The sequence below is a fragment of the Garra rufa genome, chromosome 14 (genome assembly GCF_049309525.1).
Source record: "Garra rufa chromosome 14, GarRuf1.0, whole genome shotgun sequence".
In the NCBI taxonomy this organism is placed as follows: domain Eukaryota; kingdom Metazoa; phylum Chordata; class Actinopteri; order Cypriniformes; family Cyprinidae; genus Garra; species Garra rufa.
Genome location: NC_133374.1, coordinates 20,134,058 through 20,156,764, shown reverse-complemented (window position 1 = coordinate 20,156,764; position 22,707 = coordinate 20,134,058). Strand labels below are relative to the sequence as shown.

The following is a 22,707-nucleotide window of genomic DNA, read 5'->3' as shown; positions in this document are numbered from 1 at the left end:
CTGGTGGTTGATCACAGACAGAGATGTATTCCAGTGTCCTGGCACGTTCACCAGGCACTTCTTGTGTCCCTCTTGTTCTGGCCGTAGCGCAGACAAAGGACTACCATTTCTCCTCGTGTGCCCAAGGGCCGAGGAGCCTTTTCTCCCCCTGAACTGGTCTTGTGACAGGCAGCAGTTGAGAACCCTAGCCTCGTGTGCCTGAGGGCCGAGGCTCATTTATCCCTCTTGTCTGGTGGTGGATCACAGACAGAGATGTATTCCAGTGTCCTGGCACGTTCACCAGGCACTTCTTGTGTCCCTCTTGTTCTGGCCGTAGCGCAGACAAAGGACTACCATTTCTCCTCGTGTGCCTGAGGGCCGAGGCTCATTTATCCCTCTTGTCTGGTGGTTGATCACAGACAGAGATGCATTATCACTCGCGTCCTGGCAAGATCACCAGGCGGAGTTTCCATAGTGTCTCATCAGGTAAGTATTCCAGACACTGGATTATGCTAACCTCGTGTGCCCGAGGGCCGAGGTACATTCTCTCCCTCTTGTCTGGTGGGCTCCACAGACAGAGATGTATTATCACTCATGTCCTGGCAAGTTTCCCAGGCTGAAGTGTACCAAGACACAACTTTTCCACTCTTGGCCTAGCAGACAAAAACTGGGCAGGGCCTTGGAAATTATGGGGGCGTTGATACCTCGTTCCCCAAAGTGTCTCAGGACGCAGTGTAGAGTTCCCGGAAGGGAACGTCTCAGGTTACGTATGTAACCCTGGTTCCCTGAGGGAACGAGACACTGCGTCTCGGACCATAATTCCCGCATCCCTGCTGCGCTCGCTTCATTCCTATAAGCCGACGCCAGCTTCAAACGCACGTGCTTATATACTTCCTGGTCGATGACGTCACCGCGCCTGTGACGTCACTCCCGTTTCTCATTGGACGTTGGACATGACTCAGAGTGCGGCCCGCCAATGGCGTTCCCCAAAGTGTCTCAGGACGCAGTGTCTCGTTCCCTCAGGGAACCAGGGTTACATACGTAACCTGAGACGATTTACCACCATGCGGGGCCTCCTGCAGAGGCTGTGCGGAGCTTCTGTGATGAAGGAAAATACGGTCACTTGCTTATCAAAGCCTCCTTCGTATGCAGACACCGTTCTGTACATGACTTGCAATTGAATTCACTCTGGCCTTGAATTTTGACCTCTTTCATTTCAAAGAAAAATATCTGTCTTTTATATCTTTAGTATTCACTGTGTCGGTGCTTGTTGATTTTCACAGGAAAAAGGTAAAATTGGAAATTCCTGCACTGTTGTAACTCGCAAATGTTTATTAAATAGCTGTCCAAGACCTTCTTCAGGTGCTTTGAAAAGGTGAAAGACGACTGGCAAGCCAGCAGCGATAAATAGTGAAAAGGCTTTTGTGGACATTGCTTGAGAAAGTATTGACAGTCTGGTTTAGTGCCGAGAGCCAGGCAAGACAATAGTCAATAAAGCCTCACTTCACAGCCCTATCCAGACGACCAAAGCTTACGTAAGTGGCCATTTCAAGAAGTTTTATAGGCACCAGACTTGTAACTAAGATTATTTAAATACATTTAAAGGAAACCATTTATGTCTCTTTTTACAAGATGTAATATAAGTCTCAGGTGTCCCCAGAATATGTCTGTGAAGTTTCAGCTCAAAATACCCTACAGATAATTTATTATATCATCTTGAAAATGTTTTCTTGCATAACTCTTTAAATGCAAATGAGCTGCTGTTCCCCGCCCCCATTTCTAGAATAGAGATGTGACTTTACAGCTCGTATCTCAGATACTCTGCTAAAAAAATCTGTTTGGTTTTAATTATCATGTCTATCGCACTGAAATTATGCGTTTTAAACCATTAGTTTAAATCCGAAGCATCCGCACAGAAAGCGGCTGTCACATGGCATGTGAGTACTAAACTAGATTCTCTTTCATGTCTTATTGCGCTTAAATTGTCAAATACACATACGTTTATGTTAAAAACACACATAAGTTACAAAAACAGTCGATAATGTCTGTGAAAGTAAACAGCTGGGAAAGAAATCCCATGTTTATATTAGATCTGTGTGGTCGCAGCGTAATAAACAGTAAATAAATCAATAAATCCACTGCTCTCTCGTCTCCTCTAAGGGCTGGGACTCTAAAAAGTGTTCTGTGCTCGTCTGTGCAGCCAGCGACAGAACAGTTAGCATGCTTTGTTCGAACATTCACCATGGAGTTAGAACTGGTAAACCGTTGTCGCTTGCGAAAACACAAGCGTTCAGTTTCAGCTGTGGGTGGAAACGTGCAGATTAAGGGGGGGTAATATTAAGATCCTCTTTCTACAGCACGGGGGGAGCGAAATCTGAGCGGCTTGTTTTTTCACAAGCTTGCAGAAAAAGGCTTACGAAAAAATTTACTAGGTTGTCCTTTATACGTTTTCTGGCTTGGTAGATGCACCAGGGACCAGATAATAGCACGTAAACACGGAAAAGTCAGATTTTTATGATATATCACCTTTAATGTAGACTTATTATTGTTGGAGGATCATTTATTTAATAAAAAAAAGACACATCAAAACAAAATAAAACATGTCATTGAGTATGTCATTCAGACAGTCTAAGTGGGCCAAAATAAGTTGCGATGTGGACCAGACTTTTGCGAGACTCTGTGTAAAAGTCAAAACAGAAAGAGCGTTCAGTTAAAAATGATGAAGAATCTCCACTAGTCTCAGAGGTACAGAAGGTTTTGCTCTATTGCGACCATTAGACCAAATGTGAGTCTAATCTATCATCTTAGGCAGCTAATGATTGTCTCCACGCATCCCAGCAGGCCCATTCCGACTGTGAAAACAGACAATGTTCAGGGTTCGGGTTTATTTGTCATCTTTGAGATGTCCCTTTCACACAGGAAAGGTCGCCTGCGGTCTGGAGGACGTGGAGGGAGGACATGCATTGGGGACAGACCCTCGGAGACCATATTAAAAACTGAGAGAAAGAAAGAAAGATGGAGTTTGTTAAGATAATAAGTCTTCTTGAAATAAGTGGGAGTCGCTGTAATGCAATATTCATACTCCCCACAGACCTTAGTCTCAGTCTAATGATAGTTTTAGAGCAGCTTCAGACGTTCGTTTAAATAAGTGTGGTGTGGCGTGCTGCAGTTTTAATCATTTGCCTAATCAGTTATTCGTTTTCTCTCTATTACAGCATTTGTGTTGAGTTGCAACTTCCCTGATAGACCAGCTTATGGGGATGTGTCGGTTACCAGCCTGCATGCAGGGGGAGAGGCCTATTTCTACTGCTTCAATGGATACCAACTCCAGGGTCCCTCCACCCTCACGTGCCGCAATGCCACTACACCCTACTGGAGCGGCAAAGTGCCACGCTGTCTTGGTAAGTCCCAAATATTTTCTATATATTCATGCATTCAGTCAAAAACTCAAAATGTTAGTTTTTACCCAAACATTGCTTTTATAATAAGACCCTTACTAGAAGTAAACAGCAGAGTGCAAATTACTGTTCATTGCAACAATTAATACTTGTGTATTAAAGTTCTTTGTTTTTTAGTATGACTATGTTAGCCTTAAGGTTATCTATAAGCTAATGTGCTCCTAAACAATGACAAAATTTTCATTTAGATGATATAAGCATTTAAAACATACAGTCTCTAACTTCTGCCAATATGGCTCAACGTTTTTGATGATATTGCCCTGCACTTCAGCTTCTCCTCAAACTTTCTGTCCAACCAAATGCTCTCTAGAATCCATAGTGTCCTGCCCCCTACACTATAAATAGATGTTGAAGTTGCAGCTGAAATTGGTCGCTTGTTCACAGAGTTAATATTTTCTGTACAGTGAATGCACTATATAGGGGATAGGGAATGATTCAGACGGTCCAGAGACACGATAGCAGTCTACAGAGGCTATACTCTTAAAAATAAAGGTGCTTCACGATGCCATAGAAGAACCTTTTTTTCTAAATAGTTCCATAAAGAACCTTTAACATCTGAGGAACCTTTCTGTTTCATAAAAGGTTCTTTGTGGCAAGAGGAACCTTTTAAAGCACCTTGATTTTTAAGACTGTACAGAAGTTACATGTTTCCTAGAAGACAAAATAAGTTAAATTTACACTGATTTTCAAATTCAAAAAGTTTTCATCCACCGGCTCTTAATGCTTGGTTTTTCCTTCTAGAACATCAGTGACTCTTTGAAGCTTCTGTAATAGTTCAATATGAATTCCTTAATTGTCCTCAGTGTATAAAGATGGATCTCAAAATCATACAGTCATTGTTGGAAAGGGTTCAAATACACAAAAATGCTAAAAAACCAAAGAATTTGTGAGACCTGAAGGATTTTTCTGAAGAACAGCAGGCAGTTTAACTGCTTAGGACAAACATGGGACTCATGAACAACTATCACTAAACAAAAAACACACAGATGTGGATCATTCAGTTAACAACACAGTATTAAAAATCAAGGGGATGTAAACTTTTGAACGGGATCATTTTTATCAATTCAGCTATTATTTTCTCTTGTGGACTATATGTAAACATCTTTTATGTGAAGTGTCTTATTCAGGTCAATACTAAATAAACAATAACATAACATGATCCCTCTTGTTTTGGTAAAATAATTAACATTTTGCAGATTCTGAAAGGGGATGTAAACTTTTGACCTCAACTGTAATCACTGTTTTACTTTAGTACAGTTTCATATTGAACCTAAAGTGGGAGTTTACTAAACTGTGACTATAATATGCTGTCAAATGATGCTTTACCGATCTAAACGGCTTTGCTCCAAGCTGTGATGTAAGCAAAATTCTATTGGCTGTTTAAAAAGGGGGCAGGGCTGTTCATTATGTCCCGCACTGTCTTCCTGTTTCAGTTGAAATTACGTCAATGCATAGAATAACGCTGTGCATTTCAAGACACTTCAGTGGACCTTTAAATATGTTATTATGGGTCTGATAGAATCACTAAACTTGTCTTTTTATAGTTATATCCAACCATTGTCATAGAAAGCCTTTAATCCCACTATTTTGCACACCGTTCAGAGGTGACAACTTCCTGATTTATGTGGAGCATCTTGAATCAGCAGAAGAACATAAATTTGACTTCTTTCTGTGTTCGGTATACATTTGAAATGAAAACCGGCCACTTAAACAGACTATTTAAAACACATCCACTGCGTTTTTACCAACCCCCGAGATAACTTTGATGACAAATTGCTTGCCCACTAATTCCAAAATGACAGTTTAGACTTTGCAGCTGAAATTATACGTTTTCTAAAATAATTGTGAAGAATTAAAGTGCTTTAACCAAAAAACGGCCTCACATTTCTGCTTTTAAACTCTTTGGATGATGTTGGGATCATTTACCTCCATTAAGTGCCTTTTCTAACCAAGATTTTAGCTTTTGTGTGTGTGTGAAATTATTTGCTAATTTTCATTATTCCCCGAATGTGACCCATCAAGCTTCACTTGTATTAAACCCAGGTGATTCCTTTAGCCTGATAGATCTGGGCTGCTAATATAAAAGGTTGAGGTTGCTTCCAGGTGGCAGTAAACTTGAAGTAGAAACTAACTAACATGTCACATATGCCCTTTCACCAGCTAGACTCTTAATTGCAGGTTACTCCAGAGGGATTGTCCCTGTTTTGAGTGCACTGTAACAAAAGCATCAGCTAAATGACAGTTAATTACCAAATCTGCAGTATTTGATCTCTGCCCCTGAGAAATTCAATTATGAAGCAGCAGCACTAGTAAGCAATACTGCTATTTTTACAAGTACAGGAAAATCTATGAAAGAGGAGCTTCTACTTTTAATGAACCTTTTTTCATTTGCATATAGACGCAAGGTGCAGAAAATGTTTGGTTTTGCCTGCCAATCATAAACACAGCCTCCTCACACTTGCTGATTTGCATCATTGTGAAGCCACCCTGGACTCGCTCACTAGCAATTATCCTTCGTTTTTTCCTCCGTCTCACCATAAACATACACCCACAAGTCGTCATGTCATTTAGACGCAGCCCTATACTTTTGGCTCAAAAACAAACCTCAAGCCTGTGTAAATATTTAGTCCACACAGGTGTGATTTAACTTGACAGAGGAGAAACTCCCGGTGCGGTTGCTCCCTCCTTCTTTTAAGTTAATTGGAGCTTGATCATTGATTTTGGCTGATATGGTGGTAACAGAAGTGTTTGTGCTACAAGGCAGTGAATATTAACAACCGTACCCCCTCAAGGCAGCCCGGTGTGACAACGTGATTGACAGGCCGGCCTCTTCTGCATAAATAAGGACTTTTTGCGCCTCGATCTCTTCGGAGAGCTGAATCCCACAGCTGGGGAACTCTTCCCTCTTGCATGACAAACAGAACAACATCTCCGATCGCAAACAAGACTGAGCTCCCTGAAGGAGGGCTGTTTTGATGAAGGATCTCATTTAGCGCTTCGGAGGCACGGCTGTAGCGTGTGTCGTGAGGTGGTTTTGTTAGCCTGCGGCTGCCAGCCGCAGCATGCAGGACTTGGGGTTTCTCAGTCTCGGCATTGATTCGGAGTGAAATAGCATAAACGTGCCGTTTTAGAAGTGTGCCCCTGCCATGCTGATGCAGGGCCGGGCCAGACTGTCAGAGTCTGATTACTGATCAGCATGGGCAGGCTGCCAGGGAGCAGGGCTTTGGGTCCACTTTAATTATGTTCTGTCCGCCTGACTAACCTTCAGCCGTCAAGCGCCAAAGGTATCCTCCTCCTCCTCTGTCAAGCTCTCTTTTTTCATTGCCTTTAAGAAAAACTGTTTATTATTGCTGTCCTTCTCTGTTTAAATCGTTGTGGTCTGAAGGTTCCTGAGTCAATGACGTGGCACATTTTTTGTCTGCATCTATTAATTTATTCAGAAATACACTGACAAAGCTGTTAATGCACGGTATGACTTCCACGATAAGCATGTTTTTAATTACTGAATTAAAAGTTATTTTATGTCTTTGTGAGGCCTAGATTTTAGACACAACTGTCCTGATATCACAATGAAAAAAACACCTGAAATTCTTCTTCTTCAAAAAAAAATGGTTTAATGTTGTTGTTTTAATAAAACTGCTTTCCTGCTTGCTTGCTTGCTTATTTATTTATTTATTTAGTCTTGTTATTAAAGTCTTGTGGCATGACCATGTAGAAAAATATATAAAACATGGAATGATATCATAGAGAGGACTGTGTCAAGGTCAGAAAGTCAAAAATTACAGTCAAACCAAAATGTATTCAGACACCTTCAACATTTCTCACATTATCACAGTTTATATGCTAAAGTTTAGAAAATGGTAATACAATATGACAAGAACTCAAGAGTTAAACTGTGTTAAAGCAAATTCATCTTGATAATGTCAGATAACTTTGATAGAAAAGTATGTAAGGTCAAAGTGTCTGAAATTTCACTGGTAGTCCACTTTATGAAGAATATTTGGGTATAATATGTCACAGTTTACTTTATTTTGCTATCATCACTTATATAAATAAACTATAGTGTCCTGTACCATCTAGTAGAAAAATATATAAAATTATATTATCTGGTGTCTGAATAATGTTTGGTTTGACTGTAATTTGAACTTTTTTATAATCATCTTTTTCTTTCTTTTTGTAATTTTTTTTTTATTAAGCAAACAAAGCAATACAGAGAGATAAACAAGGAAAAAAACAGCCATGTACTTGGAGAATTCAATTGTGGCAATTATGCTATCTTACAAAAAAGAGGAAGTAAAGAATAACACAGGAGAAAACAAGTAAACAAGCACTAAAGGAATTATATATATATATATATATATATATATATATATATATATATATATATTTCACTTAAAAAAGAAAATACAAAAATGTACAAAAGAAAGAAGATTTATAGAAACAGATGGAACAAAGGAACAGAAAAAAAGACTAATTTTGTGTTAGCTAGTTAGATAATTTGGACAAGGCAAGGTTAGTTCAGTGTGTAAAAAGTATATTTTTTCAATTAATAATTCAGAATATTACATACCTATTATCTTAAAAATAAATGTAATATATTATTTTATAAATATAATATTAATTTATATTTTATGTATTACATTTCTAAAAAAATAAATAAACTTATTTGAAACAGTACACTAATGTAGTAAAAAATGTTCCAATTTTTACTTAATATATGGTATTTTTACTTGTCAAAAATGGTGTAAAAGTTTTTCAAACTGTATGAAACCATCATGAATGCAAAATGCATTTTTAATGATCTTGGCACTTGTTTTAAACTAGATTTTTCATACTCCTAAACGTGCGTCCGAAATCGCATACTGATAAAGAACTTTATTAAATTAAATTAAATGTGAAATTTTGAAGTAGAAAACAAAAATACTATTTTCTTGTAAAAAAAAACAAAAAAACAAACTCCAATAATCTTTTTTGTGTTTTTATTTCAAGTCTTTTATGAATACTATAAATTCAGACATGCTACTCATTTCATGTCTTCATATTCATCTGGTTTTCACCTGCTATATAAAAGAGAGTGTCTGAAATTCTCTTTAATGTGTAAAAACATTGTGCCCTCATTTATTATGTCATCTTGCTATTATTGTTATTGTTGTGTTTTAGACAGAGGCCCAGTCATTACAGTCACATCCGACAGCTTCCTCGACCTCTAACTCTCATTTTTCTACTCAATGTCATCTGTCTCCTTCCATTTGTACTGTGAACAGTGTCCTGCGGTGGAATGGTGAAGAACGCGACTCTCGGCCGCATCGTATCCCCTGGTTTCCCTGGCAACTACAGCAACAACCTGACCTGTCACTGGGTGCTGGAGGCCCCTGAGGGTCAACGGCTGCACGTGCACTTCGAGAAGGTGGCCCTCGCGGAAGACGACGACAGGTCCGTCCCATCCGACTCACTCAGCACTTGGCTATTATACACTAATTAGTCATCTGATGTTCAAAGAGAGTTGGAGAAGCTCCAAGTGTCTCTTCACAGTGCCGTCACACTCCAAATGTGGCGCTGCTCTTCAGGGCATTATCTGCTATGGCGAGAGCGAGGCATGATAGGAACAGCTGTGAGTGCGTCAGTGAAAGTGGATGAAAGTTTCTGAGATCAGACACTTGCTCTCCTTTAAAATAATTTAGAATAATCAAATCCCCTCGTGCAGGCACGGAGAGAGCGATTAGAGCCCACTCCAGGGCCTCAGGAGGGGGATTAAGTTATTTTTATTAGCGGTATCCGCTTTTTCTGCAGGCTTTGCTAACAAATGGACTTTTAATGAGGTCACTTGCTGCTCAGCTATTCAAAATCATATCAGGCAATTATTATGCAAACTGCCAAAAGACAGTACTAGAAATCGGAGGAACGTTACATCTGCTGCCAAACAGATACTGTTGAAAGATCAGTTGTTTTCAACTGAACTAAACCCTTCTGTTCTGTTAATGTCTGCAGGTTTCTGATTAAAAACGGCAATAACATTGATTCGCCGATTTTGTACGACTCGTACGAGGTGGAGTATCTTCCAAACGAGGGAATCGTTAGTTCCTCCAGACATCTCTTTGTGGAGTTTACGACGGATGGTTTCGGCACCAACACAGGAGTCGCCATCAGATATGAAGGTATGGACCAACAAGGCTGAATGAATACAATCCATTACGTTTCTGTTTATACGAAACCTGAATGTTACAATCTGATTGACATTTTCAGTTACATCTGCGTTACAAGTATTAAAACAAAACAGTTTGAATACTTGTAACGCAAGTGCCATTTTGAGCAAATATATCTCCTCCATTGACCAGTTCGTAAGACAGAAACACACATATGTGACCCTGGACCACAAAACCAGTCATAAGGTTAAATTTTACAAAACTGAGATGTATACATCACATGAAAGCTCAATAAATAAGCTTTCTATTGATGTGTGGTTTGTTAGGATAGGACAATGTTTGGCCGAGATACATCTATTTGAAAATCTGGAATCTGAGGGTGCAAAAAAAATCAAAATACTGAGAAAATCACCTTTAAAGTTGTCCAAATTAAGTTCTTAACAATGCATATTACTAATCAAAAATTACATTTTGATATATTTACAAAAAATCTTCATGGAACATGATCTTTACTTAATTTCCCATTGATTTTTGGCATAAAATAAAAAACGATAATTTTGACCCATACAATGTATTTTTGGCTATTGCTACAAATATACCCCAGCGACTTAAGACTGGTTTTGTGGTCCAGGGTCACATATGTTCTTAAGAGTCAAAGCGACAGTTCACGCAAAAAATTAAAATTCTCTCATTAATTACTTTCCCTCATGTCGTTCCAAACCTGTAAGACCTTTGTTCATCTTCAGAACACAAATGAGATATTCTTGATGAAATACGAGAGCTTACTTACCCTGGGTGGACAGCAGTTCACGTTCAAGGCCCAGAAGGTAGTAAGGAACATGCATTGAAGACTGACACGGATAAGAAGAAATTGTTAAAGTCATTATTTTTGTTTTCTTTTGCACACAAACCCCCGGTTTCACAGACATGGCTTAAGCCTAGTCCTAGACTAAAATGTAAGTCTGAGCTGTTTCATCTGAAATAAACTTGCACTGACTGATCTTAAAACTATATCAGTGCATTTTTTTTGTTTTAAGATGCACACCAGCAATGTTTTTTTCTAAGCATGTTTATAAAAATTACTTAAATGTCCTAATTGATCTATGGCCTAATCCTGGCTTAGTCTTAGCCCTGTCTGTGAAACCGGGCCAAAAAGTATTGTCATAGCTTCATAACATTATGGTTGAAACACTGATGTCACATGGACTATTTTAATGATGTCCTTACAAGCATTGCACAATATACTGGTACTAAAAAGGTATCGCAATACCCTGCTTTTAAAAATGGTGCGATTCCGCATTTTACTAGTACCGGTACGTTAAGAATGCATTTTGATAAGAGCCATAATTCCTGAGTAAAAACTGTGGGATCCATTCATAAAAACAGAATTTAGTGTATTACGCAGAATAGTGCCACTGCTACTAGGAAAGGAAAGGAAAGGAAAGGAGGTGACGTGAGGCCAAGTATGGTGACCCATACTAGGAATTTGTGCTCTGCATTTAACCCATCCAAGTGCACACACACAGTAGTGAACACACACACACACCGTGAACACACACCCGGAGCAGTGGGCAGCCATTGCTGCGGCGCCCGGGGAGCAGTTGGGGGTTCGGTGCCTTGCTCAAGGGACTCACCTCAGTCGTGGTATTGATAAAAATATTATTAAAACAATATTTTAGGAATATTTACTAGAAAAAAATATTTACCAGAATTTATTTAACAGAAAATTGTAAATACACCCCAGTGTTTTTTAAAAAAAAAAAAAAATCTTTATAAAATCTAATTAATCTTTCTAAAATAATTAGACATGCTTTTGATTATCAAAATTTAATGAAACTATTAAAATAGAATCCAGAAAATAAATGGAAAATAGATTAACAGAATTTAAGAAAAATAAAACAGAATTTGAGAAAAATAATAAAACGTATTTCACTGGCCTATAAAAATGTATTTGTTTTTAAAATTTTAATAAATTGCTGTTAAATTGTGTGAGGCTCATGATTTTAATTAATCAGACATGCTTTTTGATTCATATTGTTTTATGTAATCAAATAGAGTCTTGAAAAATTAAGACTGAAAAACGCAATCCAGAAAAATTCAAATGAATTTGGGAAGAAATAAACAGATTTCATAGGGCCCTGTTTATTTCATGTGTCTTTGTTTTATTGTATTTTTCCTTTAGCTTTTTACTTGCATCTATATTCTTATTATTAATAACAAAGATAAAACTTTTCCTGTTCAGTTCTATGTTATTGTCGTAGTATTGGTTCAGTAGTAGATATATTTTAGTCAGGTACCGTATTGAAGTCAAAATTTTGGTATTGTGAAAACACTAGTCCTTACTACCTTTCAAGGCCTTGAACGTTTTAGCTGCGATACTGTCTATGCACGGTCAGAAAGCTTTTGGATTTCATCAAAAATATCTTAATTTGTGTTTCGAAGATGAAATCTTGCAGGTTTGGAACGACTTGAGGGTGAGTATATGACAGAATTTCCATTTGTGGGTGAACTATCTCAGCATATCCGCAAGGTATTTTTGAAGCTGATTGAGGAAATAGTTGGATTCCAGCTTAACAGGATGTCGTAATAATGAGGACATGATAGCAGCCAGCATCTTTTCTAATCCATCCTCCACTCTGAGCCGGGCCGTACACTGCGACGGTTACCAAGTTCAAACGTTGTTTGAAGAACACATGTCCTCTACAGAGCCTGCGGGCTGTGGTGGAGACAAAGAGTGTACCTTCCGGCACATTCCCCTTGTTGCTTCGATTCACACCAAAGATCTGTTCTCCCACGTGCCTTGCTAAACACTCCTTAGATTCGTGGCTCAAATGAGATTTATTCAGATTAAATCAAATGGAAATCGAATGAAGCGGGCAAATGCAACCCGACAAGGTCATTAAAATGAGTTTTAAAGGGAAACGCAAAGCCTTTTCATTTTTTTATTTTTTTTACAGAAATTGCATTCCTATTCCCTCTGACAGGTCAGTTGAACATGTGCGGTTGCATTTGTTCACAAGGATGTCATGCACACCTCAGGACCTCACAGTCATTATCCAGCGAGATCAATCTAATCTCATTTACCATGCCGCAATCCGATTATGCTATCTACAATATACTAATGTGCCTTCACGGCAACCTGTAACAATTCGCCTTGTCTTCTCACGCTCCAGACGCCTCTCTGAATTTCACACCAGGCAGACTGCTCAGGTTTTAATAGTCTTTCTGATTGAAGTGCCGTTCTCCTTTTTCTGCCGTCATAAACAAAATAGATCTGTTTTTATCAATTTCAGTACACTAGCAAAAGCATTGATCTGGAACTCTGTGGGTGTTGAGAGGCCACACGCAAAATACTCAGTCCTCGGAAGGCCTTTTAAACTAGAATCATGTTAATCTGTGTATCAATTGCAGTTGAATAGAATAGTTTTATTTGTATTTGCTGAAATAGATGGTTTTCAGTGTGATCATAATTTTTTGAGATTCATTTCGCTTTTACATAATTTCGCTGTTTTTTGACCATGTTCTCTGTGATTGTTTTCTCGGTTTGGCCTAGAGAAACTTTTGCAGTGAAAGTTTCTATTTCATACCTTAAACCCTACAAATCAAATGTTAAGGGTTGGTAAGATTTTTGTTGTTGTTGTTGTTGTTGCTGGTGTTTTTTAACATCCCTTATGTATGGAAGCTTGTTTACACCACTGAATAAAAAATTGAAAAGGTGACTGCGACTTTTTATCTCAAAATTATGACATCTTTTCTCACAATTACGAGTTTTCAGTCAGAATTGTGAGATATAAAATTGCAATAGCGGTTTATAAAGTCAGAATTGCAAGATATAAACTTGCAAGTATGACTTTTTTTCTCAGAATTGTTTTTCAGAAAATAAAGTCAGAATAGCGAATTATAAAGCCAAGCGAATTATATAGCGAATTATAAAGCCAGAATTGCGAGATATAAACTTGCCAATCTGACTTTTTTTTTTTCAGAATTGCGAGTTTATCAAAAAATAAAGTCAGAATTGCAAGATATAATCTCACAGTTCTTGCTTTTTTTCTCAAAATTTAGAGTTTAGATCTCACAATTGTGACTTTTTTTCAGAATTGCGAGATATAAACTTGCAAATCTGACTTTTTAAGGTATAAACTTGCAATAGCAATTTATAAAATTAGAATTGTGAGATATAAACTTGCAAATCTGACTTTTTGAGATATAAACTTGCAATAGCGATTTATAAAATCAGAATTGCGAGATAAAAATCTGACTTTTTTTCTCAGAATTGCGAGTTTATCATAAAGTAACGTCAGAATTGCAAGATATAAACTCACAGTTCTTGCTTTTTTTTCTCAAAATTACAGAATTGTGAGATATAAACTTGCAATAGCCATTTATAAAATCAGAATTGTAAGATATAAACTTGCAAATCTGACTTTTTCTCAGAATTGCGAGTTTTTCATAAAATAAGGTCAGAAATGCAAGATATAAACTCACAGTTCTTGCTTTTTTCTCAAAATTATGAGTTTAGATCTTGAGTTTAGATCTAATTGTGCCTTTTTTTTTAGAATTGTGAGATATAAACTTGCAATAGCGATTTATAAAGTCAGAATTGCGAGATATAAACTTGCAAATCTGACTTTTTCTGAGTTTATTATAAAATAAAGTCAGAATTGCGAGATATAAAGTCAGTTCTTGCTTTTTTATCAAAATTACGAATTTAGATCTTGCAATTGTGACCTTTTTCTCAGAATTACAAGTTTATATCTTGCCATTCTGACTTAAGTTATTAAATTAGAATTGTGAGATATGAACTCTCAATTTTTAAAACATACTGTATCAGTCTTTCCCCCCCTCAAAATATACTTTATAAATCACAATTGCGAGTTTATATCTCACAATTCTGTGAAAAAAGTCAGAATTGCGAGATATAAACTTGCAATTGCAAGAAAAAATATCAGAATTGCAAGATACGAACTCACATTTGCAAGAAAGAAGTTTTTATTGTGAAAAAATTGAGTTTTTATCTTGCAATTCTGACATTATTTCTCACAATTATACATTTATATCATGCAATTCTGACTTTATAACTCTTAACTGCGAGTTCACATCTCGCAATTCTGACTTAATTTAAAAAAAATCTAAGAAAAAAAGTCAACAGGCTTCCATACTTATGATTACCGAGGCTTCATTTATTTGATCAAAAATACAGTAAAAACAGAAATAATGTGAAATATTATAACAATTTAAAATAAATGTTTTCTGCTTTAAGATATTTTAAAATGTAATTTATTCCTGTGATGGCAAAGCTAATTTTTCTGCATCATTACTCCCGTCTTTAGTGACAAATGAACTTTCAGAAATCAATCTAATATGTGAAATGTGGTACAATTTTCAGGATTTCTTTGATGAATGGAAAGTTCCTAAAAACAATTTATTTGAAATAGAATTTTTTTTTATGACATTATTTATAAGTGTCTTTACCTTCCTTTTTGGTCGATTTAATGTATCCTTGCTAAATAAAAGTTTTGATTTCTTACAAAAAATATTATTCGAAATGTTCATACCTTCATATTGTATTCCTCTGTAGAGACTTAATGGAGTTCTATATTATGCTTCATTTAAGAATCAACATTGTCTCAAGATCTTTTTGCCTAAAATGAGACATTTTCTGACATAGTAAAATATAAAACTGCAATATGATTTGAATAGCATATTATATAGGCGTTAATATTTATCTTTTCTTAGTTTTAGAAGTGTTTCTATTGTAATTTAGTTTTGAAGGATAACAAATGTTTGACTTCAGATTTAAATATATGACTTTTGTGTCTCTGGAAACTGAACAAAAGTTTGAACAATATTGTTGTAGATCTCTCTGAAAACTCTGTTCTCAGGAGAAAACAATCTTTCTCACTGTTTAATCTAATTGCTGCCTGGGAGAAGAAACTGAGACATTAAAGAGATTTCATTTATGGTTTTTCTTTCCTGTGGGGACCTCACTCATAGCAGTGACATAAAATGTCCATAAATTATGCACCGTCTAAAACATATTACTCTTATTTCCATATAAATCTGTCTTTTTTTGTTGATACCATCTTATATAATGATTGTTTCTGTGCTTAAAAGAGAGCAGGAACTGACTGATGATTAAAATGGCTCATTTTTACTTCTTTTAGAGAACGGAGCCAGATGAAGTCAAAGATGAATAATGCAAATGTGCCTGGGGAAGGGGACTTGGGGGGAAGGTGGGGGAAAACAGTTTGCAGTAATTGGCAGAATCGCCTGTGTTTATTAAACAGAGAGGGCGAGGCTGAACGTAAAGCTGAATGTGGGTAGTCTAATCTAGCTCACGCTTGAATGAGGCCGGACCCAGAGGGATATCAAAGCCAGTGTTTATCCATAGTCTGAACATCCTCATCTTAAGTCTCCTTCTCTCGCTCTAATCTCTATTCTACATTCTCAGACGAGCACAACAACCAATAACGGTTCAGCCGGGCGTGACGGTTTGTTGTTTCCCTGAGTGAGTTTGTTCATTCACGTTTCACATTTATTCACGTCGTCGGCCCGTCTCTCTCCCTTTTACGCCCGTAAGTGGCCTTGCAAGTCTGGCTAAGGATGATTAACTAACAATCTCCTTCCAAGGGCAACCCGAAACCTTGGGTTTGCGTCCAGGAAGATTATGATTGGTGGAAAAATAAAATGCTGCACAGACAAATTCTTTTAGACTGCCACCTAAAAATGCTTTTAAATTCAGATTCCACGCCGTCCTCGGCCTTTCGGACGAAATTATTTTGTGAAGCTGCAAGGCTGAGCTGAGCGGACTGGTTATCTGTGTGTTTTAAGCTCTTCTGAAATCAGATGCTTGGTGATAGTGTTTGGACTGTGATGTGCGTCTCGGAGCAGGTGATTTATGGTGTGTCCTCTCAGCTTTTGCAGCAGGGCACTGCTACGAGCCATTCGTCAAGTACGGCAACTTCACCACCACTGACAGCACCTACGCTGTGGGCACGGTTGTGGAGTTCACCTGTGACCCCGGATACACCCTGGAGCAGGGCTCTGTTATCATCGAGTGCATGGATCCCAGCAACCCTCAATGGAATGAGACTGAGCCCGCCTGCAGAGGTGCGTGCGAATGTTTGTTTATGCATGTGTACCAGGGTTAGGCCAAATTCACAATTGAAGAACTGGCTGCCTTTCAAGTCATGAGAGTTAATGTGATTCTGTCCGTAACTTTCAAACTTTAACTTTTTTTTCCTCAAAACTCAACATGTTTGTGTTTGTCTGAATTCAGTTCTTGAGCAGTGTTGGGGGTTACGCATTACAAGTAACGCAAGTTCCGTAATATGACTTTTTCCAAGTAACTAGTAAAGTAAAGCATTGCTTTTTAATTGACAAAAATCTCAGAGTTACTTTTTCAAATAGGTAACGGCAGTTACTTTTTCCCTCCCATTTATTGATTAAAAGCTCTCCTGTCCCCATGTTGACAGAAATTGTGTGTAAGATGTTACTTTAGTTCTAGAATAATTGTGAACATCTCACTCACTAAAAAACAGAGTATACCTAAAAATGAATAAAAGCAGTGAAATTCAATGCAAACCTGCAATAATTAAATATGTTAAATAATACAAATATCCTTTATTTAATCCCATTTTATTCACCGATGTCTTAGCTGCTGACCTTCGATGATCCAATGCATCCATACTAATAAGCAAAGATTACTCAAGATAATGCAACATTTGTTTACTTGCTACTTTCTCATTTAACACAAAATAGCTTTAAATAATCTTTTGTGGGCGTTTTCATAGACAGATTTATTTTTCGATAATATGCGATTACTTAGATTAATTAATTGAAACATCATGTAATTAATTAGATCAATACTGTTAATCGACTGACAGCCCTACTAAATATATTTGTTAATGTTTGTATAATAATATTTTAATATTAGAAATATTTTAATGAAGTGAAAATTGTACTAATAATTTTATTGTTATTAATAACAGTAATATTATTAATAAAAACAACATCAATTTTAATCAAATAAATTATTATCATTTTAATATTTATTGAGATTTTTTGTTTTTCTCTTGCTCATGGCTGCAGTTGTTCACCAAAAGTTAATTAAAAAAAAGGCCAGGAGTGCTGATTTAGCACATTTGCTTAAAGGATACCTACAATGCCCCTTTTTACAATATCTAAGTCTGAGATGTCTCCAGAATGTGTCTATGAAGTTTCAGCTCAAAATAACCCACAGATCATTTATTATATCATTTTAAAAATGTTTCTTTTTAGTGGAAGCAGAAACATGCTGTTTTTGTGCATGTCTCTTTAAATGCAAATGAGCTGCTGTTTCCCGCCCCCTTTTCCAGAATAGGGCTGTTGTCGCTCGCCGTGGGTGGAAATGTGAAGATTAAGGGGTGGTAATATTATAATTAGATCCCCTTTCTACATCACAGGGGGAGTGAAATCTGAGCAGCATGTTTTTTCACAAGACATCACTGGGTTGTTCTTTTTCACATTTTCTGGGTTGGTAGTTGCAACGGGGACCTGTTTATAGCACAGAAAAAGTCAGGTCTTTATAATATGTCACCTATAGGTGGTAAAATAACACAACATGCAATGTGTGTGTGCAAGTAAATAACACATTTGATTCTTGAATTCTCTCCTTTGTGTTCACACATGAGGGTATATGTGTAGGCTATATATTTGTGTGTTTCTGTGTGTAATCTTCATTAGTTAGCTACTGAAGAGCTCTACAGGCAGCATGTGCAGGTACAGTACAAGCCCCACACATCCATTTAGTGCCTTTTCTATGTAATCCACTACATCCTGTGTCACCTGGATGGGTTTCAGACACTCTTAGCCACAGTCACGCGCCTAAAGCAGCACTAAAAGCATTAAGCCATGGAGGCTAGTTTCAGGTGCACAGAGCCGAAGAATGCGAGAGAATACCTCCCTCATAAAACCCTGATTCCACCCCACCTACACACACACAGTGGCATCTTATCTGACCCGATGCTCAAGTACATTTCTCTAGCCTCACAATAGAGTTTGGATTGAAAGGATTTAATCGTACTGGCTCCAGCAGAGGGTCAAGACAACAGCTTTTCCATTTGAAAATGTGCTTACAACCAGCTAAGCCAGTGTAGTGGTGTGAAAAAGGGAAAAATGAAAACAGGAAGCCTGAAGTTGTTTATTAATCCGACCGGAATTTTCCACTTAGACCCTAGTAGGATTAATCCAGAGTTTGACCTCTGTTCCAGAGCTGGGGGTCACCTATGCAACAAATTGGGATACAGAATGCCAGAACTTTTAAAAATTACAGGTGGTTTTAATTTTAGTTAACAGTACTTAAAATTCTGAAACTGAAGTAAACATATAGAAATATAACATGACAAAACATGAAAACAAAATCACTAAAATGTACAATAAAAAATTTAATGAAAACTGAAAACATAAAAAAGCTTATTATTAAAAGTATTACATGCTACTTAATAATTAAAATAACACATAGTATTCATTCTATTTGTTTATTCATTTATTTTTTTGTATTTGCGAAGACTTTTGTTCATGTTTTTTTCATAAAAGTCTGTTTTAAATGCGAAAAGAAGGCATTTTGGGTACAGTTGTTCATGTTTGCCTTTCTTCTTTCTTTCTGACCTCTTTTTTCTCTCTCTTTGGTTGCTTTGCAGCGGTTTGCAGTGGAGAGATCACGGATTCTGCTGGGGTGGTGTTGTCTCCAAACTGGCCTGAGGCCTATGATAAGGGTCAGGACTGCATCTGGGGGATCCATGTTGAAGAAGACAAGAGGATCATGCTAGACATCCAAGTGTACGTCAAAGTGAATGACATATTTACACATTATCACAAAGAAACCTTACACAGTCCTCAGTTTTGGGAGTTTTGAGAGTGATCTGTATCTGCCAGCCAAGCCTTTGATTTTGGTTCCACTATGATGTCCATCTTATATAATTCAAACATGGGGAAATAAATTGCATTATATTGTAGGGCTGCACAAACTGTTGGAAACAAAACTGAAATCATGATCCACTTGACTGTAGAGGAAGTAACAATACAAATTTTTGGTCATCCAATCTTTTAGATTCTGTTAGCTTAGATCATTTACAAGATTCGTCTGGCTTTGTTGAAATACTTAGTTGTGTATCATCAGCATAACAATGGAAACTAATTCCATATTTTTTAATAATATTAGCAAGGGGCAACATATATACTGAAAATAGCCGTGGGTCTAAGATAGATCCTTGAGGCACTCCATACTTTACTGGCGTTAATTAAGATGATTCTCTGTTTAAATAAACAAAATGGTAAAGTTTGGATAGGCTGGATCTAAACATGTCCATGAGTATGTCAGGATCAAGAAAAACTGGTAATGAGATGCAGCCTTTGTCTGATGCAAGAAGCAAATATTCTCCCGAAATCTCTCTAGAGTTTTTCAGTGGACATAACTCAGCTTTTAATGTATCATCACTAGAGAATGCAACTGATACATCTGCTGCATCCTTTACTCATGCTGAGATAAGTGTGGATCAAATCCACTGTGGCTTCATCAAGACCTTTCAGCACACTCCTTTCATACCCATCAGTCTCTAACTGTAGATTTCTACAGACTCAAACTCGTATCACCATGGGGCCGCCTTTCTGCTGGGTTTGTCCTTGATGTGGCTGAGATTGCACCGCAGTTACAAATACTGGAGCTTTGCGTCATCTGCTCCCCACTGACCGATTCGGCTCCATTCTGCTCTCACTGTCCAAATGAAACACCCGTCATATCGCTCTGGGCATTTTTGTGAGATTTCTGTTGAACTGCGACGGCCTAGAACTCAAAGACCTCGATTGGCTTTTCTGAAGATCTCCCAGAGCATACATCTTTAAAGCACTGACACAACAGCACAGCTTTCTTTCAGATTTACTCTAAACTCTTCAAGAATTAACCCAAAAACAATTTGAATTTCTCTCGGTTGCATTAATAATTACTGTGATCAGTGGGGCAGGGTGCTTCCTTAGTGGCTCCTGCTGTCAGCCAAGTTCTCAAAGACAAGATAGCTGTTGCCTAGCTTTATGCTGAATTTAATTGAGGGGTCATGGGAAAGGTTGAGTGTATCTGTAAATTGCGGGTTAACATCGCATCACGTTTACTCAGTTCGCACTCCCTGCCAAATGCAGTCAAACTGCGCTGGCGGGGAGATTGAAAGATGGCAAGCGAGAGAGAGTTATTTTCTCTGCAGAGCCTCGTGGGGGAAAAGACTCAACTACTTGGAGATGCAAGCTAGATCAACATGCCGTCCTCTCACAGGGAAAAATACTCAGAATGCTCCGTTCCAAAACCTAGTGAGCTGTCTATAGAGATATCATTTTAAGACATCATCGATGCAAAAGCTGTGCCAAAAGACAACTTAATTATTTAGCATTTTAAAGGGGACATCGGATGCAAAATTCACTTTTATAGAGTGTTTGCGTATAAATGTGACCTACAATGATAAAAATCTATTCACTTCCGTTTTTTAATCGCCAAAAACCCTAAACAGGCTGAATTATCAAGGCGTTTTGATTTTCTGATCAGGCCCCGTCCACGACCGCTGACGGATTGTCCCATATTAGCTATAGATGAGTTCAAAAGTTTACATCCCCTTGATTCTTAATACTGTGTTCTTACTTAAATTATCCACATATTTTTTGTTTGTTTGTTTGTTTAGTGATAGTTGTTTATGAGTCCCTTGTTTGTCCTGAGCAGTTTAACTGCCCGCTGTTCTTCAGAAAAATCCTTCAGGTCCCACAAATCTTTGGTTTTTCAGCATTTTTGTGTATTTGAACCCTTTCCAACAAGGACTGTATGACTTTGAGATCCATCTTTTCACACTGAGGACAACTGAGGCACTCATATGCAGCTATTACAGAAGGTTCAAATGCTCACTGATACTCCAGAAAGAAAAACGATGCATTAAGAGCCGGGGAGTGAAAACTTTTGAACACAATGGAGATTTTTCTTATTTTACCTAAATATTATATTTTTTCATTTAATACTGCCCTTCAGAGGCTAGATAACATACTTACATGTTTCTTCTGGAGCATCAGTGAGCATATTTGAACCATCTGTAATAGTTGCATATGAGTCCCTCAGTTGTCCTCAGTGTGAAAAGATCAATCTCAAAATCATACAGTCATTGCTGGAAAGGGTTTAATAACACACAAATGCTGGAAAACCAAAAAATTTGTGGGACCTGAAGGATTTTTCTGAAGAACAGCAGGTAGTTGAACTATTCAGGACAAACAAGGGACTCATTTTGCAGATTCTGAACGGAAGATGTGAAGTTTTGACTTCAACTGTATTTCTGCCCTCAGCCAGTTGTATGCTGTCCACCATTTTCTCTGCGCTCGAAGTAATGTCTCGTAAGCAATGCAGGTGTTTTGTATTTGAATGTAAAAGTGAACATAAGAGTCTCATTTTCTTTCCACATCAGAGCCACTGAGGACGCATTGGATTTGTTTTGTTTTTGAATGTAACGCACCACCAAATACACAAAAAAATGGAAGAGAGGGGCAGGGTGAGCAGTAGCTCATTATCATTTAAAGAGCCATGCACCTAAACGGATCACTGTTGAACAGAGCTGTTTTTGACAAGGTATAAAAAAAGAGTGTTGTTATTAACCAAAGTATGTTACAGACATTTCACGAAGATCCTTAAGAATCATACCAACTTGTGGAAAATGGGCATCCAATGTCCTTTTTAAGACACCTAATTTTAACCAAATATATTTTTAGGTGGCATAGTGTGTAAGCATCACAGAGAACACACTCCTAGAATGCTTCGCAGCAAGCTCACAAATTAATAATTTGACGTATTTGATCAAACATATAGTAAAATTTACACTAAGACAAGCTATTTGTGTGGTGTTTAGAGTTGCTGCTGAATACAATATGACATATGAGGTTCCATATCAGTTAGGATGCCTATGTATGCAGTAGGCGGCTGGCTTGGTTTTGGAACAGAGTTTGAAAGTCTGCTCTCTGAAAGAGAGTGGCAAATGGGGAGTTGAAAAAAGAGGGCAGATGAAGGGGCATGTTGTGCATAAAGAGGATGCAGAAGTGGGATGCACATTGCACAAAGGTTAATAACAAAC

The 22,707-nt window shown here is 37.5% G+C and overlaps 1 protein-coding gene across 1 annotated transcript in view; it reads left to right on the top strand.

Annotated features, from left to right (window-relative positions):
- sez6b (seizure related 6 homolog b) overlaps window positions 1-22,707 on the top strand; it is a 125,840-nt gene that overhangs the window by 81,269 nt on the left and 21,864 nt on the right. Inside the window, exons 5-9 of the mRNA XM_073817331.1 lie at window positions 3,195-3,380; window positions 8,702-8,870; window positions 9,426-9,592; window positions 16,496-16,690; window positions 19,261-19,399. Coding sequence (XP_073673432.1) covers window positions 3,195-3,380; window positions 8,702-8,870; window positions 9,426-9,592; window positions 16,496-16,690; window positions 19,261-19,399 — 856 coding nt within the window. The remainder of the gene's footprint in view (window positions 1-3,194; window positions 3,381-8,701; window positions 8,871-9,425; window positions 9,593-16,495; window positions 16,691-19,260; window positions 19,400-22,707) is intronic.